At 42.9% G+C, this 26562-nt stretch overlaps 1 protein-coding gene across 7 annotated transcripts in view; it reads left to right on the forward strand.

Annotated features, from left to right (window-relative positions):
- ccdc78 (coiled-coil domain containing 78) overlaps nucleotides 1–26562 on the forward strand; it is a 140978-nt gene that overhangs the window by 51564 nt on the left and 62852 nt on the right. For all 7 annotated transcript variants that reach the window (XM_063059252.1, XM_063059253.1, XM_063059255.1 and 4 more), the window contains 3 exons: nucleotides 2823–2954; nucleotides 11380–11511; nucleotides 13890–13976. In XM_063059252.1, coding sequence (XP_062915322.1) covers nucleotides 2823–2954; nucleotides 11380–11511; nucleotides 13890–13976 — 351 coding nt within the window. The remainder of the gene's footprint in view (nucleotides 1–2822; nucleotides 2955–11379; nucleotides 11512–13889; nucleotides 13977–26562) is intronic.

Below are 26562 nucleotides of genomic sequence, written 5' to 3' on the forward strand. Positions count from 1 at the left end.
TAGGTGTTCTTGTACATCAGTCACTGAAAGCAAGCATGCAAGTACAGCAGGCAGTGAAAAAAGCTAATAGCATGCTGGCCTTCATAACAAGGGGAATTGAGTATAAGAGCAAAGAGGTCCTTCTGCAGCTGTACAGGGCCCTGATGAGACCACACCTAGAGTACTGTGTGCAGTTTTGGTCTCCAAATTTGAGGAAGGACATTCTTGCTATTGAGAGAGTGCAGCGTAGGTTCACAAGGTTAATTCCCGGGATGGCGGGATGGTTGAAAGATTGGAGTGACTGGTCTTGTATACACTGGAATTTAGAAGGATGAGAGGGGATCTGATTGAAACATATAAGATTATTAAGGGATTGGACACACTGGAGGCAGGAAGCATGTTCCCGCTGATGGGTGAGTACAGAACCAGAGGCCACAGTTTAAGAATAAGGGGTAGGCCATTTAGAACGGAGTTGAGGAAAAACTTTTTCACCCAGAGAGTGGTGGATATGTGGAATGCTCTGCCCCAGAAGGCAGTGGAGTCAAGTCTCTGGATGCTTTCAAAAAAGAGATGGATAGAGCTCTTAAAGATAGTGGAATCAAAGGTTATGGGGATAAGGCAGGAACTGGATACTGATTGTGGATGATCAGCCATGATCACAGTGAATGGCGGTGCTGGCTCGAAGGGCTGAATGGCCTACTCCTGCACCTATTGTCTATTGTCTGTTGTCTATAATAAATATAACAGATTCCGATCAGATAGTGGTGAGAATGTGAAGCTCAGAAATAGATGAGCAGTAAAATGGAATTGCAAATACAAATGCTGGAGGAAATCAGCACATCATAAACACAAAAGATTGCTGGAAATCCAGAGCAAAACGCACACACACACATCCCACCCTGCAAAAAGTCATTTCAGGGAGGTAGCACCACTACCTCCGCGTCCCCCCCCCCAGTCAACCTCCAAGGGTGTATGTATACAGGACATTTGATTATGAAAGAACACAACAATTTATTTGATCACATATTGAAACTATTTACATATATATATTCCTTGCTGAGTATTTTGTTGGCAGTCTCAATGCTAGTAGCTAAATGCTAATGCAAATAGCTTTTCTATTTCTTTTGCAAACTTTCCTTGTACTGTGATGTGGCTTGCTTGGCAGACAAGCATTTTGCCGGAAGTCTCAACAGAGAAAACTGATAGGTCTACTTAGCACAAAGAGAGACCAATCAGGATTCTCATTCTCTCATTCCCCCTCTCCCCTCTCCCCTCTTTTCTCTCTCTCCCCGTCCCCCTCCCCCCTCCTCTCTCTCTCCCCTCCCCCCCTTCGCTCGCTGACTCTCAAAAAAAAAATTCTGGGATATTGTTTATAATTTGCGGGCGTCAGGGAGCCGCTATCAATATGAGGGAGACTCCTGGAACTTCCGGGAGAGGTGGGATGTCTGTCACTCACCCACAACACACGCACACACAGAACCCGACACACACACAAACACACACGCACACACACACACACACACACAATGCTGGAGGTACTCAGCACATCATAAACACAAAAGATTCTGCAGGTGCTGGAAATCCAGAGTAACACACACAGAAAATGCTGGGGGAATTCAGCAGTTCAGGCAGCGTCCTTCCTTTCCAGTCCTGATGAAGGATCTCAGCTGAAAGCATTGAATCTTTATTCCTCTACATAGATGCTGCCTGGCCTGCTGAGATCACCCCAGCATTTTGTGTGTGTGTGTGTGTTTACTTTTCTGGATTTCCAGCACCTGCAGATGTTGTGAGGCTGTTTTCTGTGGCTAGAGAAGTTGAGAACCAGAGAGTCATATTTCCAGGATAACTCATATTGAGATGAGGATTATGAATATTTGTCATTCTGTCTTCCAGAGGGTCATGGCTGTTTGGTTGTGGGGCAGAATCAAAACTGAGATCGAACTATCTTTTATGCATTAAAGGAGATAAGGTGTTTATGATTGGCAAAGAAGTATGTAAGGCAAGTCCATGACAGAGAAAGGAATAGAAGCATAAACTGAGGGAGGATGAATCAGGTTAGGAGAAAGCTGCTGTGTAACCAATACCAGCACAGACCAGTTGAACTAAGTGGCTTGTTTCATCCTGCCAGTGGTATTGAACTTTGAGGCAGAGTACCGTCTGCGGACATTACACCACTACTTAGCGAGGTGGGATGAATTTGTCGGCATGGGAATTAATTCTAAGAGTAGTGAATTTAAAAACGCAAACATCAGGAAATCTGCAGATGCTGGAAATTCAAGCAACACACACATAAAATGCTGATGAATGCAGCATTGCTGGTGACGCAGTCAACTTCTCGGCTTGAAACGTCGACTGTACCTCTTCCTATAGATGCTACCTGGCCTGCTGCGTTCACCAGCATTTTGTGTGTGTGTTGGTTGAATTAATTTTAAGAATATGTTTTGTAGTGAACAGTTTTAGGTTGCAGCACGATATGTATTTTTTATGAAGATTATACATCCTCACAATAGAATGTGCTATGTGATCCCTTCTTAATGACACGATCATTTATGTGAAAAATTTGAGCCAGATTTTGTCTGTAGCACAATCCTTCCAGCAGCAGGTTTGCTGTCTCATGGGTAACTGGGAACTTTTAGCTCGTTCATTCTGCTCCACCTCCCTGGTGTTTGCTTCAGAAGAAGGAGAAGTTTGCTTCTAGCCAGTCAGAGTAACAAAGGCAATAGCAACAAAACTGTTTATAGCAACAGAAGAGCCTGTTCCCATACTCTTGCCGGTAGGATCGAGCTGAATTTCTGTGAGTGGGGTGTGGATGTGTTTTGACTCTGTTTTCCAATCGACTGTAGTCACTGCTGACCCAGTACCGGGCACGGATCTCAGTGCTACTACACCAGTCTGGCGAGGATATGAGCACCACGTCTGGGAGTGAGAAAACCAATGACCTCAAGGATCAGATTCGACGACTGACTAATGAAAATGTAAGCTACCAGTCCGAGCTAAAGAACATAACTGTTTTAAATCAAATGCCAAACATACTGTTGTTGAGTACTGAAAACTCAAACCCCATTCCAATTAATATGATGTATTTCTACATTATTTAAAAAAATATTCTTTCATTATATTATACGTAGAAGGGTTCCATTCATACAGTCCTGTTCAAAAATCTTAGACACATATGTTTAGCTAGGGTGCCTAAGACCACTGCACAGCACTGTAGTCATTATATGTCTTGCATTGTGCTGCTGCTGAAAAAAAAAACAAACCTCATGATTTATGTGAGTGATGATAAACTGATTCTGATACGGGTCTCTATTGTGGACTGAGAGTGGGAAGGGGGCAGGGAGAGGGGAATCGTGGTTGGGAAAAGGGGAAGGGAGTGGGGAGGGAGCGGGAAGCACCAGAGAGACATCCTTTAACAATCAATAAACCAATTGTTTGGAGTCAAATGACCTTGCCTAGTGTCTTGGGGTTGGGTGTGTCTGCACCTGTGCCACCCCCCACACCTGGCACTCCTCTTCCACCTGGCCCACACCCCTCCTGCGGCACTCCACCCTCACCATTCCCAACATCCTTTGCTCCCGCCAGATTTACAAGCTCGCTCTCTGCCCCACGTTGACAAATACAGTACTGTGCAAATACCTTGGGCACCCTAGCTATATATATGTACCAAGTTAACACTAAATTGACTTTATTTATATTTCTTGCTGTTGTAATGAGTTTGGTTCCTGTACAAGGTTATGTTTAATCTGACATTGAACATGCATTGCAGATGCTATGACTCTAAACCAAAGATAATTCTCCTCAGATACAAAAGATCCTATGGCACTACTTTGAAGATAAGAATAAGGGCTTCCTCTAAGGTGCAATTGAAATTTATCCCTTAATGAACACTCTTAAAACGTATCAAAATGATACTGTGTCTGTGAGAACTCACTGTATGCAAATTTGCTGCTCTATTTATGATAGTGACTAAGCCTTTGAAAACTTTCCTTTAGAAAACATTTTGTGACATCCTAAAATTATGAAAGCCACCAAATAATTGCCAAACTTTCTTCCCTATAATATGTTAATTATATGAAAGAAGCTGCAGAAGATCCTGAACACAGCACAGCACATCACACAAACCAATCTTCCGTCCTTGGACTCACTTTACACCACACGCTGTCAGAGCAGTGCTGCCAGGATAATCGAGGACACGACCCACCCAGCCAACACACCTTTCGTCCCTCTTCCCTCCGGGAGAAGGCTCAGGAGCTTGAAGACTTGTACGGCCAGATTTGGGAATAGCTTCTTTCCAACTATGATAAGACTGCTGAACGGATCCTGACCCGGATCTGGGTCATACCCTCCAAATATCCGGACCTGCCTCTCGGTTTTTTTGCACTACCTTACTTTCCATTTTTCTATTTTCTATTTATGATTTATAATTTAAATTTTTAATATTTACTATATTTTACTATTGTTAATATTTTAAATATTTAATATTTGTAATCCAGGGAGCGGGAAGCGCAGAATCAAATATCATTGTGATGATTGTACATTCTAGTATCAATTGTTTGCCGATAATAAAGTATAAAGTAAAGTTAATTATACAGAAATAAACCTTTTCCAGTCACTGTTCAGCTTCCCCGCTTTCCCTGATCCTTTTTTACCCTGTCCTCTTTCCCCTGTCCGGCCCTCCCCTCCCCTTGTGGCCTGTCCTTCCTCCATCTGGTTACCCACGTCACACGGACTAATGTCCTCTCCTATCAGATTCCTGCTTCTTCAGCCCTTTTGCCTTTCCCAGCTACAGTATCTCCTCCCGGCTTCTCACATCATTCAATTCTCCCATCCCCCACCCTCTTGTCTTTCTCTTGGATTCACCAATCAACGTCCAGCTCATCCTCCCTTCCCCCTCTCCGACCCTTTCATCCTTCCTTTTATGCCTCCTTCCTTTCCAGTCTTGATGAAGGCCCTCAGCCTGAAACAGCCACTGTTCACTTTGCTCATTAGGTGCTACCTGACCTGCGATCCTCTAGCATTTTTTTTTAAAGATTGGCAGCGCGGTAGTATAGCGGCTAGCACAACGCTTCACGGTGCATGTGACCCGGGTTCAATTCCCGTTGCTGCCTGTAGAGAGTGAGTTTGTTTAGCAACACACATAAAAATTGCTGGTGAACGCAGCAGGCCAGGCAGCATCTATAGGAAGAGGTACAGTCGACGTTTCGGGCTGAGACCCTTCGTCAGGATGTCTGGCTGCTGCCTGGCCTGCTGCGTTCACCAGCAATTTTTATGTGTGTTGCATCTGCAGATTTCCTCGTGTTTGAGTTTGTTTGTTTGTTTGTTTGTTTGTTCTCCTCGTGACCCCGGGGATTTCCTCCAGGTGTTCCAGTTTCCTCCCAGGGAGGTTGGGAGGTTGACTGGTCATTGTAAATTGCCCCATGATTAGGCTAGGATTAAATCGGAGGTGGGGGGGTGATAGCTGGGCGGTGCAGCTCAAAGGGTCAGAAGGACCTATTCTGCACTGTATCTCAATAAATAAAAAAATAAAGATTGGCTTTGTTTGCCACAGGTACATCAAACCATACAGTGAAAGACGCGCTGCTTACATCATTGTTTGCGATGTGCTGGGGGGCTGCCTGAAAGTGACACCACACTTCCAGTGCCAACATAGCATGCCCACAAATCACTATCACGAACTGTACTTTCCGTCTTGGAATGTGGGAGGAAACCGGAGTACCCGGAAGAAACCCCAGGGAGAACATTCAAACATGAAAACTACAGGGAGCAGTGGGAATCGGACCTACATTGTTCCAGATTTCAACCGTCTGCATTTCCCCTTGTATCTTGCATGGCAGTATCACTCAGCTGTGTATGTCATTGTTCCGCAGAAGTTTACACACTCACGTGAAGTACTGACTTTTATGTGCTTTAACACTGGCACGAGTTGCTTTTGGCAGTGCTGACTGTGCAAAGTAGGTGTTTTAATAGGCATCAGTCATACTTCAGCGTTCTTGGTGACATGCTCAGTAATACTGTAGGGAGGTGGTACTGAAACACCCACCTGTTGTCAGTGAAGACTTGAAAAATGTCAGCTCCAAACATAGAAATAATCAACAGGATGTGGAACTTTAGAATGATTACTTTTTTTAAGCTGGGGTAACTTTTGAAGAAATAATAGAAAGTGCAGACCCACCCTGCCCCTTACAAGGGTTCCAGGACAACTTCTTCCACCAGGCCCTCAGACTGATTAATTCATGCTGATTCAATTGTATTCAATTGACTGTCCTGTTGTATATGTTATTTGTTATAAATTGCACATTTAGACAGAGACATAACATAAAGATTTTTACTCCTCATGTATATGAAGGATATAAGAGATAAAGTCAATTCAATTCAATTCTCCCTATTTTCATTCTGACTAGGGGTTTCTGACCTGAAATATGGACTCTGTTTCTCTTTCCACAGATGCTGCCTGACCTGCTAAGTATTTCCATTATTTTCTGTTTTTGCAATAATGGCAATCCCTTTGAATGAGGAGTGAGGGATGAGTTTTGGGTCCGTGGGTGCAGATTTTCCAAGGGTGTTCAGATGTATAAGCGAAGTTAAAACTCAGAAGGAAATGTCAGTTATTTTCTTGAACTAATATTTAACCTTCAACCAACATCACTGAACAGATTGGCCTTGAAATCCACCTCTGCTGTTTTTGAAATGTCAGCACATGGGTCCCTGAAGCTGGGTTTTTAAAGTCCTTAAGAGATTGTGGAATTCGTCAGCACAGTATCATTGGCAAAACAATCTCCAGAGTTTTGGGAACAAAGCTGCCAAGTTCTGGGTAATGTTAAAATTCTTACCGCTTTCAACTCTTCGATATGGTAGCTTGACAATTTGTAAGTTCAAAGTTCTAAGTAAATTTTAATGGAAGTATGTAGTGTCACCATGTACCACCCTGTAATTCATTTTCTTATGGGCATTCAGAATGGATACAAAGGAGCACAATAGAATCAATGAAAAACTACAAACAAACAGACATGGACAAACAACCAATGTGCAAGAGAAGAGGAACTGTTCAAATACAAAAAATAATAATGAACAAAGAATAAGTACTATTGAGAGCATGAGCTGTAGAGTCATTGAAAGTGAGTCTATGGGTTGTGGAATCAGTTCAGTGTTGAGGTGAGTGAAGTTAACTATGCTGATGGTTGAAGGGTAATAACTGTTCCTGAACCCGGTGCTGTGGAAGGAGGTACCCCGGTACCTCTTTTCCGATGGCAGCAGCGAGAAGACGGCATGACCTGGATGGTGGGTGTCCTGGTGTCCTTGACGATAGCTTCTGCTTTCTTGTGGCATCTCCTTGTAGATGAGCTCAGTGGTGGGGGGTGGTTTTCCTGTGATGGACTGGACTGTATCCACTACTTTTTGCAGGCTTTTCCCTACCAGGCCATGATGCAACAGGTCAGGATGCTCTCCAATGTGCATTTATAGAAGTTTGTCAGTGTTAGATGACATGCTGCGTGTCATTAAGGGCACTCAAAACCACCAGTTCTGAAAACTGCTGCTCAGTTCCCCATAGCTGTCCCAGTACTTTGCAAGGACAGGGAGAGTCATCTCTTTTCGCTGATAAGGTCCTCAAGAGGCTGGTGGTCAGATCACCCACAGGATGATATTCTCTGGCCAAGAGAGGCACATGGACTAGGGTTACTAACATACTAATACTTTATACTTTATTGTCGCCAAACAATTGATACTAGAACGTACAATCATCACAGCGATATTTGATTCTGCGTTTCCCACTCCCTGGATTACAAATATTAAATATTAAAAATACTTTTTTTAATACTTTATACTTTATATTTTATTGTCACCAAACAATTGGTACTAGAACGTACAATCATCACAGCGATATTTGATTCTGCGCTTCACACTCCCTGGATTACAAATATTAACTATTAAAAATATTAAAAATAGTTAAAATTAGTAAATATTAAATATTTAAATTATAAATCATAGATAGAAAATAGAAAAATGGGAAGTAAGGTAGTCCAAAAAAAAACCAAGAGGCAGGTCCGGATATTTGGAGGGTACGGCCCAGATCCGGGTCAGGATCCGTTCAGCAGTCTTATCACAGAGCTGTTCCCAAATCTGGCCGTACAAGTCTTCAAGCTCCTGAGCCTTCTCCCGGACGGAAGAGGGACAAAAAGTGTGTTGGCTGTGTGGGTTGTGTCCTTGATTATCCTGGCAGCACTGCTCCGACAGCGTGCGGTGTAAAGTGAGTCCACGGACGGAAGATTGGTTTGTGTGATGTGCTGCGCCGTGTTCACGATCTTCTGCAGCTTCTTTCGGTCTTGGACAGGACAACTTTCATACCAGGTTGTGATGCACGCTAGAAGAATGCTTTCTACGGTGCATCTATAAAAATTAGTTAGGGTTTTAGGGGACAGACCAAATTTCTTTAGTTTTCTCAGGAAGTAAAGGCGCTGGTGGGCCTTCTTGGCAGTGAACTCTGCTTAGTTGGATCAAGTCAGGTCATTTGTGATATTGACCCCGAGGAACTTAAAGCTTTTGACCTGTTCCATTTGCGCACCACCGATGTAAATTGGGTCGTGCGGTCCGCTATTCCTTCTGAAGTCAACAACCAATTCCTTCGCCTTGCTGATGTTGAGGGATAGGTTATTGCCTTCGCACCATGCCACCAAGTTCTTAATTTTCTCTCTGTACTCAAACTCATCATTACCCGAGATACGGCCTACAATTGTTGTGTCATCAGCAAACTTATATATTGAGTTTGATGGAAACTTGGCTACACAATCATGGGTGTACGGTGAGTACATATTAAAATAGTAAAAATTAGTAAATATTAAAAATTTAAATTATAAATCATAAATATGAAATAGAAAAATGGAAAGTAAGGTAGTGCAAAAAAACCGAGAGGCGGGTCCGGATATTTGGAGGGTACGGCCCAGATCCGGGTCAGGATCCGCTCAGCAGTCTTATCACAGTCGGAAAGAAGCTGTTCCCAAATCTGGCCGTACGACTCTTCAAGCTCCTGAGCCTTCTCCCAGAGGGAAGAGGGATGAAAAGTGTGTTGGCTGGGTGGGTCGTGTCCTTGATTATCCTGGCAGCACTGTTCTGATAGTGTGCGGTGTAAAATATTTCAGTAACGAAAGACAGATAGATGATTTAGCTCAGAGTCAGAACATATTTTTCATTGAAGAACAGGACTGTTATTCAGGCAAGGATCAATACGGCCACATTCAAGTGTTTTTTTTTCAAGATACAGCGCAGAATAGGCTCTCTACTTCCTTATTTTTTTGCCTTCCCCCTTCCTTTCCAATCCTGATGAAGGGTCTAGGCCTGAAACATTGACTGTTTACACATTTCATAGATGCTGAGAGTCCCTCCAGAATTTAGTACGCATTGCTCTAGATTTCCAGCATCTGCGGAATCTCTAGTGTCTGCAATTTGAGATGCCTGCAACAGAGAGAAATCCCTGTATCAGTTGGAACTTTTTCATAGAATGCAAGCACTTAGGTCATTTTCTTTGAGCTAAGTTTTGATTCCTTGACCTATTGTAAACCTATCCACAGGCTGACAATAACGCAGACTGTTGTAAACTCTAAAGGATCATTTATTAAAGAGTTCATCAAAATCTACCTCAATAATTCACGAGCACGAGGAATTCTGCAGATGCTGGAATTTCAAGCAACACACATCAAAGTTGCTGGTGAACGCAGCAGGCCAGGCAGCAACTCTAGGAAGAGGTACAGTCGACATTTCGGGCCGAGATGTCGACTGTACCTCTTCCTAGAGATGCTGCTTGGCCTGCTGCGTTCACCAGCAACTTTGATGTGTGTTGCTCAATCATTCGTAGTTGTAATAAAACCTTGAATTACACTGTTAATAGAGAACTACTCCAGCATAGTTGGAATCTATATTTTTAATAAATTTCTGAGATTGTTTGAATTAGGCATTTAAACGTAAGGGTTTTAGTCAGAATTAATTCTTGGAAACTGTCAGTGCTCCTTTATGCATTGCTAAAACTAGCCAATGCTTTAAAGGACTTTATTAAACTGTCCTATTTTCATTAAATTCAGCTTTCTTTAAGTATATAGTACACACTTCCTTTATCATATGATATGAAAGACATTTATTTGCACTCACTGGCCACTTTATTAGATATACATGCTGGTTAATAAATCTAATTAGGTCCGCAAGATCATCCAGCACCACATTGGCCCCCATGAAGACCTTCTCACAACGGTGAAGAAAAGAAAGCTGAGATGGTACGGCCACGTAACAAGATCCAGTGGCCTTGCAAAGACCATTCTACAAGGAACTGTGGAGGGGAAAAGAAGGAGAGGCAGACAGAGGGAAAAATGGACGGACGACAGTAAAGAATGGACAGGGAAAACATTTGCGGTGACCCAGGCTCTGGCACACACCCGCGACAAATCGAACAGATTGGTGGAAAGCTTGACATGACGGTGCCCCAACGACTCCACCAGGAGTTAAGGGCGAAAGGCAAGACAAATCAGCCAATCATGTGGGGGGTGCCTTAGGTTGTCAGAACCGAGGATGATAGTCCAGATAGACTCCCATTACCTACTAAATGTTCCCAATGGCGTGCGTCTCAAATAGCTTCTGACAACCAAGTCCAGCTCACGGCCTTCACGTGTGGTTTAGCTACTAAACCCAGCTAAACCATTTCTAATGACAGAAGGGGCAAAGGCAGGTTACTGGTGCCTTAAAACCAGTTAGTTTGGGCAGATGGGGCTCCTCAGTCATGGTTGGCAGCTCATATAGGAGAAGGAAAACTGGTCTCAGACTTCCACTGCCTTGCGGCTATACCCACTCCTGGAGAAGGCTTTGGGAGTCCCTAAGGCCGTCAAACGTTGAGTTCAACGCTGTCTGCTGACACCTGCGACGCGAATATTGAAAGGCCTAGACAGAGAGGATGGTTCCAATAGCGGGAAAGTCTAGGACCTAACGGCACAGCCTCAGAATACGAAGACGTCCCGTTCGAACAGAGATGAGGAGGAATTTCTTTAGCCAAAGAGTGGTGAATCTGTGAAATTCATTGCCAGAGTTAATTAACTATCAAGTCCACTTCTATCCTTTAGGGAGGGAAACCAGCTTTCCTATATGGTCTGGTCAGACCAAGAGCTTTGAAATGGTCTTCCAAACGTCCAGTTCATGAATAAATAGGGATACAGTGAATGCTGCAATATGTAAATGTGGAACGGATAGGAAGTTGACACTTTGGACAGTTCATCGTGCTTTTAATAAGAGCTAAAGGTGGGATCAAATTTAGAACAATTGAAGCACAAATAAATGCAATTAATCTCCTTTCAGAAACAATATTGTATGTTACTAGTCAGTAAATGTTATTCACTGCCACGGTTTGGTAATTCATTGTTCCTATAGGTACATCTTCATGACAAGAATGAACGATTATACTCCAAGCTAGGAGAGCTCCAGGGAAAGATGGGACAACTAGCCGGGTCGAAGACCGACCTCTCATCCAAGCTGATCTTTAGTGAGGAGGAGAAACTGAAGGTGAGGTTCTGACCATCTGAAGTCCGATCTGTCTGTCTTTGGGTGGACTGAAAGCACTGGACGAAGGACGGTAAGTGGTTTGGGTCATCTTTTTGTTGTCGCTGAATTCCATAGAGCTGATTAACCTGAACCAAGAGAAATGGAACCATTTCTCTCAGTTCATGATGCTCTACATCTCGGAGGTCAGACTCTAATAATCCTGCCAGGATCACATATGAAAGATTTAATGATCTGGTAAGGAACCAGAAAACAAGGTGACCTCTGTTAATCTTCTCATTCTAGATTCTCTGTGAGTATTCTTTTCTTTAAGCCTAGCTGAGAGTAACAAATGATTGGTGTGTAAACACCTTGAAGAGGATTTTAAAAGATGCCAAGAAGTTTCTAAATAGCCTTCAGATGCTTGGACAGTAAGGGACAGGAAATGGGATTTAGGCACTCTTTGAGCCTGAGGTAAGTGATCTTTTGAAGTTCAGGGAGAAAGCTTTTCAGAATTGGAACTGGTTTATTACTGATACATGTACCAAGATATGGTGAAAACCTCGTCTTAGATATTGTTCATACAGATCAATTCATCGCACAGTGCATTGAGGTAGCACAAGGTAAAACAATAACAGCATACAGAGTAATGTGTAACAGCTACAGAGAAGGTGGAGTACAGGTAGACAACAAGATGCAAGATCATAACAAGGTAGATTTTGAGATCAAGAGGTATTGATCATACTAGGCAATGCTAACTATAAGCCTTTACTTAGGATGAGGTAAGAAAATAAGAATGGTAGTCTTATAACAACAGGGCAGAAACTGGTACATGCCTTCAGGCTTTTGTATCTTTTGCACAATTGAAAAGGGGAGGAGAGAGAATGTCTGGCGTGGGTGGGGTCTTTGCTTATGCTGGCTGTTTACTGTGGCAGTGAGATGTATTGACAGAGCCCTTAGAGGGGAGGCTGGTTTCTGCAAGGTACTGAGCTGTGACCACAGCTCTCTGTAGTTTCTTGCAGTAACACACAGAGCAGTTGCTGAACCAAGCCATTCTGCATCCAGATAGAGTGCATCGATAAAAACTGGTCAGAGTTGATGGGGGAGCTCAACTTTCTTTAGCCTCCTGAAGAAATCAAGATGTTTGGTTGCATTGGGACTTGGGTTGCATTGATGGACGTCCGGTGAGCTGTGGAAGCCAATTGGACATCCAGAGGCAACCTAGCAACTTGGGAATCTCTTACTAATTTGTACAATTTATCCCCATACATTTAGACAGGTTTGGGTTTGAGGAAAAGTACAGGTGGTAAGGATGGTTTTGTTGCTGCTTCAGAATTCCAGCAGGACAGGTCCAGTGCTGACTTCCACTGCTGTTTACTTATGAGCTTCCTCACACATCCCAAAGACAAGTGTTTTAATTGGCCACAGTAAATTGCATGTGGGTGAGTGGCAGAATCTGGGGATGCTTTTTGGGAATGTAGGGAAAATAAAATCATATTAATGTATGATGAGTGTAAACAGAGGCTTGATGATTACCACTGATGCCTCTACAGATCAATGGCTTATAGTTAGCATTGCCAATGCAGGACTTATTTTAAACTGATGTTCCTGCACATACTTTTTACAGGAGGTATCGTTGTACATTGTAAAGGGGCTGAAACCTCCAGCTCCCTCAGGACTGAATTTCTACTCTTATTTTCTTACTTCAGCCTAAATAAAAGGAATAAACATGACACCAGCCTGGCCCTTGTGACTTTAAATCCAAATACTGAGCAGTTTGCAGAGCACTAATGTTTGTAAGAACTTAATTGTTAGATTTCAAAAAATCTTAATTTTTTTTGTATAAATCTGTTTGGACACTGAAGCAGGGATCCAATCGCAGACCCAGTACTGTGCACACAGTGATATTAATTGAGTAACAAACAAAGTCAGCATCAAAGTTCAGGCAGAGATCAAAACATCCAGAGAAATCCAAAATCCAAAATCCAAAATCTAGAAATGGGAAACAGGGAGAGTCAATATTCATACGGATAGAGTATAGATACAAATGCTGGAAAGACTCAGGAAAATTCACAGGCAACAAACAGCTGAAAACACAGGGCTGAAATACACTGACAATAAACAGAGAGGCAGATGATAGGTGGAGCACAATGAGACACAGGTGGCAGCAATACAGGTAATCATGAGAGACAGGTGAGAGACAGAGTATTCAGTAATACAGGGACCGGAGTAGAGCAGGAGCAGAGATAGGAGCACATGGCGATACAAAACCACAGAGTGGTAGCTAGGGGGAAACACATGAAAAGACAGCTCAACTGGAGGTACTGACAAAATCGCATAACCTGCTTCTCTTTTGGACTAATTTGCTGATTCATTCCCAGAGATTCCTCTTACCTATCTAGATTTCCAAGGACTTGATTGACCTGCAGATTCAGACAAACAAGATTCGAGAACAATACGAAGCTGAAAACTTTGAACTTAAGAACAAGGTATGGCACACCTATTCTTCTCTGTGATGGAGGGATGATCAAGATGTATGATTTTCATCATCCACATACATTTTCATTCACAGGATGGAGGAGTTTAGCACCAGAGGGTACAGTCCCAGAATAGAGGGATGTCCCTTTAGAGTAGAGATGAATTTCTCTAGTCAGAGAGTGGTGAATCTGTGGAGTTCATTGCTGTGGAGGCTAAGTCATTGGGTATATTTAAAGTAGAGTTTGATAGGTTCTTGATTAGTAAGGGTGTCAAAAGTTATGGGAAGAAGACAGGAGAATGGGGTTGAGAGAGATAATAAATCAGTCATGATGAAATGATGGAGCAGACTAGATGGGCCAAATGGCCTAATTCTGTCCTCTATCTAATGGTCTTATATGTGTTCTCCTATATTTATTGCCATCCCTAATTAACCCTGAAGCATCTGGCTTGTTAGAACACTGTGAAGCAGTCCAAATTTCTTTAGGTCTAGAATCAATAAGCAAGGATTATTTCCTTGCTCAAAGGACATCAGAGGTCCGTGCAAAGGTTAGGACTTTATTCTCTGGAATGCAGGAGAACGAGAGAAGATTTGATAGAGGTATACAAAATAATCAAAGGTATAGATAGGGTAAGTGCAAGCAAGTTTTTTCCACTGAGGCTTGGTGGGACTAGAACCAGAGGTCGTGGGTTAGTGGTAAAAGGTGAAATGTTTAAGGAGAATATAAGAGAGATCTTCTTAATTCAGAGGTTGGTGAGAGTGTGGGAGGAGCTGCCAGCTGAAGTGGTGGATGTGGGCTCGAGTTCAACATCGAAGAGAATTTTGGATACATACACGGACGGAAAGGGGAGTGGAAAGTTATGGTCCAGATGGAGGTCAATGGGATTAGGCAGAATAACAGTTTGTCACAGACTAAAGGCACTGTTTCTGTGTTGTAGTGCTCTAGGGCTCTTATATGGATGAGTTTTCGCAAATATATGATGACTTCATGGGTCATTGTGACTGATGGAAGGCTTTTGATTCCAGATTTTTTAATACTAGCTATATTAGTAGTTGAAGTTAGGTTTCTGGAATTTTAATCTCAGTTTGTGAATAACTAGTTCACATAACCCCCACAGTACAATTCCTCTGGAATTGTTCCTGTATTGATAATCATTCCCTTTGACAGTAATCTTACCTGGGGTATGGTGGCATTCTGGTTATGGGCACTGGTAATCTGCAAGCCTAGATCTGAGACACAAGCTCAAAGCATTACTCTACCTTTGAGGTCTCTACAATGCCTTCTCCATCCCTGTCACAAGAGATTCTGCAGATGCTGGAAACCTTGAGAAACACGCACAGACTGCTGGAGGAACTCAGCAGGTCAGGGAGCACCTGTTGAGGTGAATAAACAGATGTTTCAGGCCTGCAGAAGGATCAACTGTTTATTTCCCTCTGTACGTGCTGTCTGACCTGCTGATTTCCTCCAGCAGTGTTCATATTATCTGGTGTATCACTGCATCACTGTGATCTCTTGGAATCTGTCTCACCACTTTTCCATTAAATCAGCTAGGAGCTTTCTCAGAAGTGTTGAGAAGAAGATTTCCAGAATGTTAATCAATTGAAATTAGACGAATAAGTGGTGGCCTTACTGAGATGTAAATGATTCTGAGAGGAATGATGCCGAGAAGTTGCTTCTGTATCATCTCTTACCAACCTCACACAAGGTAGAACATAGAACAGTACAGCACAGTACAAAACCTTTGGCCCACGATGTTGCGCAGACCTTCTCCAAGATCAATCTAACCCTTTTTTCCTACATAGCCCTCCATTTTTCTTTCATCCATGTGCCTGTCTAAGAGTGTCTTAAATGCCCTTGTTGTATCTGTCTCCACCTCTACCCCGGCAGTGTGTTCAATGTTCTCACTTCACTCTGATATCATTCCTGTACTTTCCTCCAATCACCTTAAGAGTATGTCTTCTTGTATTAACCATTGGCATTCTGGGTAAAAGGCACTGGCTTCCTCTCATTCCTGGCTGCCCGCTCAGAAAAGTCAATAAAAAACGCTCCCAAAGTAGAATCGTCAATGTGCCATTATCTAGTTGGTATTCTTGAGGTTTTCCTTTACCTTTCTTTAAGAAAATGAAAGTGAATCAAGTTTTTTAAAAAAATATAAATTCAGGATTATGGCCGACGAAGTTAGTTTAAAAAAGGTTGTTCTCTCAACGTAAACACAAAAGATTCTACAGATGCTGGAAATCTAGAGCAACACACAAAATGCTGGAGGAATGTAGCAGGTCAGGCAGCATCTGCGGAAGGGAATAAGCAGTTGATATTTTGGGATGAGATCCTTCATCGGGACTAGAAAAGCAAGGGGTGAAGCCAGAATAAGAAGGTGGGGGAGGGGAAGGAGTACAAGCTGGCAGGTGATAGATGAAGCCAATTGAGGGGGAAGGAAGATGGGCGGAGAGGATGGATGAAGAAAGAAGCTGGGATGTGATAGGTGTAAAAGGGAAAGGACTGAAGAAGAAGGAATCTGGTAGGAGAGTGGAGTTGTCCATGGGAGAAAGGGAAGGAGGAGGGGCACCACAGGGAGGCGATGGGCATTTGAAGAAAAGGGATGGGGTAGGAGGTGAGTCAGAATGGGGAATTGGAAAAAAGGGGAAGGGAGAGGGGAGGTTACCCTTTGACATAGGGTTGGGAAAGGCTTAAGCCCCCTAGAGCTCAGTGGTCACAAGCCAGTTATATAACTATTTTATTACCTTCAGCTGTTAGCGATCTGTGTATTTTATGGTGGTAATGTAGGGATTCCTGTTGCTTGGCCCATAGTTAAGTTTTTCCATTAGTGATCTGAATCAGCCTGTCTTCATTAGGGCCAATTTTACCCTCCACCTTCGGAGCAGTGAATGGCTGCAAGGAGTACCAGGTGTCTGGCTTTTTTTTTGTAAGATGTGATTAAAATACTATGTAAGTTCTCAGGGTAGATGTTACCAGACAGAAGATCCCTCGAGTAACTGCCGTGGGAATGTCACAGTTGTCACAAGTCACTACTAGTTCTGGAAGTCAACCCAGAAACAAGTGTAGAAATAACTACCTAAATGAATCATGATCTCTACATAGTATGTAAATGTGGATACTGAAGGGCCTGGATAGAGTGAGCATGGAAAAGTGATTCCATTAGTACGAGAATCCAAGATCTGAGGGCTTAGCAGTAGAACCAAGGGATATCCACGTAAAACCGAGATTGGAGGAGAAGATGGCAGTGCGCGCGGCCTCTCCGGTGAATGATACCTGTAATCTGTCAAGTAGGGGACCGTGCACAATTCTGATTTGATGGAGACGGACGTGAGAGTACGGAGGAACATCTAGAAAACTTCTGAAATGCCCGTTTCGCTGCCGCTGCGACTGTGTGGTAACCGGAATCTCTGGAGCAGAAGGCTCCGAATCCTCAGCTTTGCGTGTTTCAGTGGCTGGGGGTAGGTCGAAGCGCTCGGCAGAGGATGGCGCTCAGGAGGCTGTATCGGGGGGCTGGTCGGAGGCTTGAAATTTTCAGACGGATGGACTCAGTGTCAGCTGTGGTCGGCTGCTTCCAAGGCATCGGCAAGTTGACGGTGCCTGGAGGTTTATGGCAGAGTTTCTCCCTTTTGCCGCCTGCTGTCGGGGACTCGGGGACTTTGAGACTTTTTTTTACCGTGCCCATGGTTTGTTCTTCATCAAATTATGGTATTGTTTTGCACTGCTGTAACTATATGTTATAATTATGTGGTTCTGTCAGTGTTAGTCTTTGGTTTGTCCTGTTTTCTGTGATGTCACTCCGGAGAAATATTGTATCATTTCTTAATGCACGTATGCATTTCTAAATGACGATTAAAGGGGACTGAGTGCCCTCATAATCTAATTAGATAGAATTTCTTCAGCCAGGACATAGGATGTACGGGAAAGGAAGAATATGGGCCAAATACTAGTTCACATAGGCAACTTGGTCAGTATCTTATGCAATTCTATAACTCTAATTCCATACCTCTTCATTCTCCAAATATCAAATTATCTATGAAAAAGTGTTTTGCGCATTCTCAGTGCCTGGACATCTTCCTTGGGTATGGAATTCCAAACCTTTGAAACTTTAACTTTGGGTCTGCTCCATCATTCAGTCATGGCTGATTTTTCTTTCAGCCTCATTCGCCTACCTTTTCCCTACCTTTTCCCTTTAACCCTTAACCCCTTTAACAATCCAGAGCCCACCAATCTCAACCTTAAATACACCCAGTGACTTGGCCTTTACAGCCCTCCGTGACAACTAATTCCACAGAAATTCATTCAAGAAATTTCTCTTTATCTCAGTTTTCAGAAACCCAGAAACCACTTCCCTATATCCACTCTCTCTGGACCTTTCAATATCTCATAGGTTTTAACGAGATCTTCCCGAACTCTATACGGTACAGGTCCAGATTCATCAAACGCCCTTAAACATGAAGCCTGTCATTCCTGGAATCATCCTGTTAACGTTTGAAAGTAGGGGAATGCTCAAATGATATTTGCAAGGCATATTTCTTTTTTCACAGAGTAGTGTGTGCCTGGAATGCTCTGCCAAGGGAAGGGGTGGAAGCAGATAGGATTGCAATTTTTAAGAGGCATTTAGACAGGAAATGGTGGAATATACACTCCGTGGCTTCTTTATTAGGTACACCTGCTCATTAATACAAATATCTAAGCAGCCAATCCTGTGGCAGCAACTCAATGCATAAAAGCATGCAGACCTGGTCAAGAGGTCCAGTTGTTCGGACCAAATATCAGAATGGGGAAGAAATGCAAACTAAGTGACTTTGACCGTGGAATGATTGTTGGTGCCAGAAGGGGTGGTTTGATTATCTCAGAAACTGCTGATCTGCTGGGATTTTTATGCACAGCAGTCTCTAGAGCAAGAGTTCCCAAAGTTTTTTTATGCCGTGGCCATTAACTGAGGGGTCTGTGAACTCCCGGTTGGGAACCCATGCTCTAGAGTTTACAGAGAATGGTGCAAAAATAAAAATCATCCAGTGAGCTGCAGTTCCTTGGGCAAAAATGCCTTGTTAACGCAAGAGGTCAGAGGAGAATGACCAGACTGGTCCAAGCTGACAGGAAGGTGACAGTAACTCAGATACCCACGTATTACAACAGTAGTGTGCAGAAGAACATTTTTGAATGCACAGCACGCCGAACCTTGAGGTGGATGGGATACAGCAGCAGAAGACCACACCAGATTCTACTCCTGCACCTAATAAAGTGCCCATTGAGTGGAGCTCAGTTGCAGATGGATGGAATTAGTTTAAATTGGCACCATATTCAGCAGGGTCATTGTAGGCTGAAGAGCCTGTTCCCATACTGTACTGTTCTATGTTGTGGAGAAGCAGGTAGTGTGGGATTGAGACACTATCAGGTTGGAAGCTACAGAGGGGAGATTTTCTGAAGCGATGTGTTGACAGTGGCCCCATATTTGTTGCTGGGGTCATGGTCCAGGGATAGATACAAGGAGGTATCGAAGAGCTGCCACCTGGCCTCTATGAGGTAGAGGTCGGTCCGTTAGTGAGAAATAGAAGCAGGAAGTGTGATCTTAAATCCTGGCTTATAGCCTGCAGAAGGGAACAAATTCTCCATGACGTTAGTTGGTTGCATAGCAACTAGAAGTGCTGCCACTGAAATGGAGACCTTGCATTACTTCTGTTGATAGAGTTGATTTGGATCTCATTCAGCTTCAGTCACTGCGACGAATTTGTCTATGAATTACACCTTAATTTCCCCCCCCCCCCGAGTTAACCATTGATGGGGAGAAAAGAAGTGTTCAGATCGTTAAGTGTTCATTGACTCTGTGTGTATGGTCACTGAAAGAGATAATACATCAAAGTAATTTGATTCATGGACATTAATTGTATTCAGTCACCTAGAGAATATCTGGAAATAGGGGGGAAATGTCACTTTGCTCCCAGAGCAAACATTGAACTGAGTAACTGGTGGAAAATTGGAATGCAAGTATAAAACAACACTCAAGTGAAGTGAATAGGGATATGAGTGAAGAGCAATGTTTCAAATAGTTTTTTAATATCCAAAAATAGGCTGTGTTTCCAGAATCTTTTTCTTTAGATGCCATCCTGAATTGCAGTTAAGTAACACCTATCTTGGTGTCAGTTCTGATTTGGTGGTTAGCAATCTCGTCGAAGGTGCAGATCGTGGGTTGAAATCCATCTTCAGAGATTTGAGCCCCAAAACTAAGTGAGACTCCATTGAGATTGTGAGGGAATATCTCACAAGGTAATGCTTTTTGGATGAGATGATGAGATGAGGCCCATGCTGTTTCCTCAGATGGAGGTCAGCTGCTCATGGTACTGTTGGGCAAAAGTCCAGCAAATTATCTCTGGTGTCCATCTCAAAAATTACCCCTCCATCAAGACCATTGACAAGAAAAATCATTGACATAGAGATCCAGCTCAAACCTTGCCAATACCTTGTGTCATTGTAGATTATCCGGTGGTTATCACAGAGTCGTATCATAGGAATCTTTCCTATTCCAATGTCTTTAAAATATCATAATTGTACCTGCCTCTACTACAGCCTCATACTATGTAAGTATCACACGCAGTGAAAAAAGTTGCCTAGTCTGTTTGAAAGCTTTCCTATCTCACTTTAAACTTAGTTTTAAATCTACTTTTGAAGTCCCCTACTTTGAGGGTAAAGCTGTGTCTATTTGCCTAAACTATGCCCCTCATGATCTTGTAATTTTCTGTAAGTTACGCCCCCCCCAGCCTCCTTTGCATCAGAGAAAAATGTCCTAGCCTATGCAGCCTCTCCTTATAACTAAAACCCCTGAGTCCTAGTAACTTTCCTGTAAATATTTTTGCTCCTTTTCCATATTAATATTATTGCATGGCGACCGGAACTAAATGCTGTTTCCTAATGTGGCCTTGTCAATGCATCTGGAACATTATGTCCCAAACCTTGTACTGATCGATGAAAGAAAGCATGCCAAATGACTTCACATTCTGTCGACCGGTGGTGCCACCGTTAAGGAACTGCATCCCTCGGTCATATTGCAGATGGTGGAAGATTGGCAAATTGTCCGCTATTTTCCTAGACCACCAAATGTTTTTCATTTCCTGTGAAGTGCCTCGGGATGTTCTGAGGTGTGAGATAAATACGAGTCTTCTTTCCTTTTTATCAGGTTCGAACTTCAGAATTCAAATCAGAATCAGGTTCAATATTACTGGAATACCGTACTGTGCAAAGGCTGGGGTGCCTTAGACTTTTGCACAGTACTGTAGTAATTTTATGTATTGCACTGTACTGCTGCCACAGAATAGAACAGATTTCATGACATATGTGTGATGATAAACCTGATTCTGATATGGGTCTCTATTGTGGACTAGGAGTGGGAAGGGGGCGGGGAGAGGGAATCGTAGGTGGGAAAAGGGGAAGGAAAGAGGGGAGGGAGCAGGAAGCACCAGAAAGACATTCTTTAACGATCAATAAACCAATTGTTTGGAGTCAAATGACCTTGCCTGGTGTCTTGGGTTGGGTGTGTCTGCACCCACCTCACCCCCTTGGCACTCCTTCTCTGCCACCTGTCCCACACCCCTTCCATTATAGCATCCTTTGCTTTTACCAGATTCAGTAAGTCACTCTCTGTTCCATGGCTCCATGTTGACAAATACAGTACTGTGCGAAAGTCTTGCATATATATATCTATATGTGTATGTATATATAGATGTATGTTTTGTGTGTGTGTGTGTATATATATATATATATATGTGTGTGTGTATTTGTATATAGATGTATGTTTTGTGTGTGTGTATGTGTATATAGATGCATGTGTGTGTGTGTGTGTGTGTGTGTGCGCCCTTAACTCCTGGTGGTGTCGTCTGGGCGCTGTCATGATAAGCTTTTATATATAAAATTGAATTTAATTGGTTTAATTTATTTAAATCTTACATCCATCCCATAACGTGAAGGAGTAAAATTTTTTGTGTTATGATTCCGTTGCAATGTACAGACATGTGAATTTAGAAGTCTAATGGCTTGTAGAAAGAAGCTGTCCCATAGCCTGTTGGTCCTGGCTTTAATGCTGTGGTACCGTTTGCCAGACGGAAGCAGCTGAAACAGTTTACGGTGGGGTGACTGGTGTCCCTGATGATCTTCCAGGCCCTCTTTCTGCACCTGCTGCTGTAAATGTCCTCAATGGAGGGAAGTTCACGCCCACAGATGCTCTGGGCTGTCCATACCACTCTCTGCGGGGCCCAGTGATCAATGATGGTGCAGTTCCCTTACCAGGCGGTGATGCAGCCAGTCAGGATGCTCTCAATGGTGCCCCTGTAGAAGGTCTTGAGGATTTGGAGGCTCATGCCGAGCTTCTTCAGTCACCTGAGGTGGAAGAGACACTGTTGTGCTTTTGTTGCCACACAGCCGGCGTGTACAGTCCAGCTGAGATCTTCGGTGATGTGTATACTGAGGAACTTGAATCTACTCACCCGCTCAACTGCAGACCCATTGATGTTGATCGGTGGTGAGCCTGTCTCCATTCCTCCTGTAATCCACGATCAGCTCTTTTGTTTTTTGGACATTGAGGGAAGAGGTTGTTATCCTGGCACAATTGTGTCAGGGTGTCAGCCTCTCCTCTGCAGACTGTCTTGTCACTGCTAGAAATAAGGCCAATCAAAGTCGTATCATCTGCAAATTTAATCAGCAATTGGAGCTGTGTGTGTGGCAATACGGTCACGGGTGTAAAGGGACTAGACTATATGTATGTGTGTGTGTATGTATGTATGTACAGACACACACCCCCACCCACACACTCACCCCTGGTCAAAATTTCTGTTACTGTGAATAGCTAAGTGAGTAAAAGATGAACTGATTTCCAAAAGGCATAAAGTTAAAGATGACACATTTCTTTAATATTTTAAGCAAGAGAACTTTTTTATTTCCATCTTTTACAGTTTCAAAATAACAAAAAAGAAAAAGGGCCCAAAGCAAAAGTTTGGGCAGCCTGCATGGCAGTACTTAGTAACAACCCCTTTGGCAAATTGCGGCCCAAAAGTTCTATTTTAACTTCATCAGTCCACAGGACTTGTTTCCAAAATGCATCAAGCTTGTTTAGATGTTCCTTTGAACCTTTTGAATAGAACTTTTTGGCCGCAATGAGCGAAGGTATGTTTGGAGAAAAAAGGGTGCAGAATTTCATAAAGAGAACCCCTCTCCAACCATTAAGCACAGGGGTGGATCGATCATGCTTTGGGCTTGTGTTGCAGCCAGTGGCATGGGGAACATTTACTGGTAGAGGGAAGAATGAATTCAATTAAATACCAGCAAATTGGAAGCAAACATCACACTGTCTGTAAAAAAAAAGCCGAAGATGAAAAGAGGATGGCTTCTACAACAGGATAATGATTCTAAAACGCCTCAGAATCCACAATGGACTACCTCAAGAGGTGCAAGCTGAAGGTTTTGCCATGGCCCTCTTAGTCCCCTGACCTACAAATCATCGAAAATCTGTGGATAGACCTCAAAAGAGCAGTGCATGCAAGACGGCCCAAGGATTTCACAGAACTAGAAGCCTTTTGCAAGGAAGAATGGGTGAAAATCCCCCAAACAAGAATTGAAAGACTCTTAGCTGGCTACAAAAAGCATTTACAAGCTGTGATACTTGCCAAGGGGGGTGTTACTAGGTATTGCCATGCAGGGTGCCCAAACTTTTGCTTCAGGCCCTTTTCCTTTTTTGTTATTTTGAAACTGTAAAAGATGGAAATAAAAAAGTTTTCTTGCTTAAAATATTAAAGAAATATGTCATCTTTAACTTTATGCCTTTTGGAAATCAGTTCATCTTTTACTCGTTTAGCTATTCACAGTAACAGAAATTTTGACCAGGGGTGCCCAAACTTTTGCAAATGTGTGTGTGTGTGTGTGTGTGTGTGTAAAGACCATTGCACAGTACTGTAGGTATGAAATTTGGTGTTTGTGCAATATTTAAAAGAACTATAAATTACAATAAGAAATAGATTAATATATCTATCTATGCGCGTGTGCGCACATACACGTATATGTATAATTAAGTAGTACAAAAAGAGCAAAAAATAGTGAGGTAGTGTTCATTATTTGGACATAAATCTGATGGCAAAGGGGAAGAAGCTGTCTGAAAATTTTGAGTGTGCATCCTCAGGCTCCTGTGTCTCCTCTCTGGTGGTAGAAGTGAGAAGAAGGCATGTCATGGGTGAAATTTAGTTGTTTCATAAGTAAGTGGGCACTGCCAGCTCTTATTTGGAAAATTTATGTGATTATGCAACCTCTTTAAGCTCTTTATACTATTCTGGAGAATATTTTTGCATATGTTACAAATCAAGGTTAATTGATGTTATCTTAAGTATCACTTCAGAAGCCCTTTACTTTCTGATATAATTTTGCCGAAGCAGAAAATGGTCCTGTTTTAAAAATGATATGCAATTTTGTGTGGAAAATATTTGGGGATTGTTACAAAGGATACGATTTTTTTCATATCTTTCATAAACATCCCAAAACTTAGTACATTTATTTATTTGTATTTCTCTTTTTTCACTGGTTTTCTCATTCTCGCGTGTTAGTAAGCTTGCACTGGCCAGTAATTAGATTGGACTGGCTTGTACTCAGCGATTAATTGCTTCGGGCAAATTGACTGTTGAACCAGCCTAAAAGATCACAGGAATTTGACCCTGTGTGTATTGACGTAACTTATAATGTTCAATATTCCATGATTCTTTGCTGTTTCAGTCAATTTTACCTAGAACATAGAACATGGAAAACATACAGCACAATACAGGCCCTTCGGCCCACAAAGCAGTGCCGAACATGTCCCTACCTTAGAACTAACTACCTAGGCTTACCCACAGCCCTCCATTTTTCTAAGCTCCATGTACCAATCCAGGAGTCTCTTAAAAGACCCTAACGTATCCGCCTCTACTACCACCGCCAGCAGCCCATTCCACGCGCTCACCACTCTCTGAGTAAAAATCTTCCCCCTGATGTCTCCTCTGTACCTACTTCCAAACACCTTAAAACTGTGCCCTCTTGTGCTAGCCATTTCAACTCTGGGGGGAAAAAGCCTCTGACTATCCACATGATCAATGCCTCTCATTATCTTGTACACCTCTATCAGGTCACCTCTCATCCTCCGTCACTCCAAGGAGAAAAGGCCAAGTTCACTCAACCTATTCTCATAAGGCATGCTCCCCAATCCAGGCAACATCCTTGTAAATCTCCTCTGCACCCTTTCTATAGATTCCACATCCTTCCTGTAGTGAGGCAACCAGAATTGAGCACAGTACTCCAAGTGGCATCTGACCAGGGTCCTATATAGCTGCAACATTACCTCTCAGCTCTTAAACTCAATCCCATGGTTGATGAAGGCCAATGCACCATATGCCTTCTTAACCACAGGGTCAACCTGCATAGCAGCTTTGAGTGTCTTATGGACATGGACCCCAAGATCCCTCTGATCCTCCACACCGCCAAGAGTCTTACCATTAATGCTATATTCTGCCATCATATTTGACCTACCAAAATGAACCACCTCACACTTATCTGGGTTGAACTCCATCTGCCACTTCTCAGCCCAGTTTTGCATCCTATCAATGTCCCGCTGTAATCTCTGACAGCCCTCCACACTATCCACAACACCCCCAACCTTTGTGTCATCAGCAAATTTTCTAACCCATCTCTCCACTTCCTCATCCATGTCATTTATAAAAATCACGAAGAGTAGGGGGTCCCAGAACAGAGCCCTGAGGCACACCACTGGTCACCGACCTCCATGCAGAATATGACCCGTCTACGACCACTCTTTGCCTTCTGTGGGCAAGCCAGTTCTGGATCCACAAAGCAATGTCCCCTCGGATCCCATGCCTCCTGACTTTCTCAATAAGCCTTGTATGGAGTACCTTATCAAATGCTTTACTGAAATCCATATACACTACATCTACGGCTCTACCCTCATCAATGTGTTTAGTCGCATCCTCAAAAAATTCAATCAGACTCGTAAGGCACGACCTGCCTTTGACTATGCCATGCTGACTATTTCTAATCATATTATGCCTCTACAAATGTTCATAAAACCTGCCTCTCAGTATCTTCTCTGTCAACTTACCAACCACTGAAGTAAGACTCGTTGGTCTATAATTTCCTGGGCTATCTCTACTCCCTTCCTTAAATAAGGGAACAACATTCATAACCCTCCAGTCCTCCGGAACCTCTCCTGTCCTCATTGATGATGCAAAGATCATCGCCAGAGACTCAGCAATCTCCTCCCTCGCTTCTCACAGTAGCCTGGGGTACATCCCGTCCAGTCCCGGTGACTTATCCAACTTGATGCTTTCCAAAAGCTCCAGCACATCCTTTTCCTTAATGTCTACATGCTCAAGCTTTTCAGTCCACTGTAAGTCATTCCTACAATCGCCAACATCCTTTTCCGTAGTGAATACTGAAGCAAAGTATTCATTAATTACCTCTGCTATCTCCTCCAGTTCCAGACACACTTTTCCACTGTCACACTTGATTGATCCTATTCTCTCATGTCTTATCCTCTTGCTCTTCACATACTTGTAAAATGCCTTGGGGTTTTCCTTAATCC

Source organism: Mobula hypostoma, chromosome 9 (genome assembly GCF_963921235.1).
Source record: "Mobula hypostoma chromosome 9, sMobHyp1.1, whole genome shotgun sequence".
Lineage (NCBI taxonomy): Eukaryota > Metazoa > Chordata > Chondrichthyes > Myliobatiformes > Myliobatidae > Mobula > Mobula hypostoma.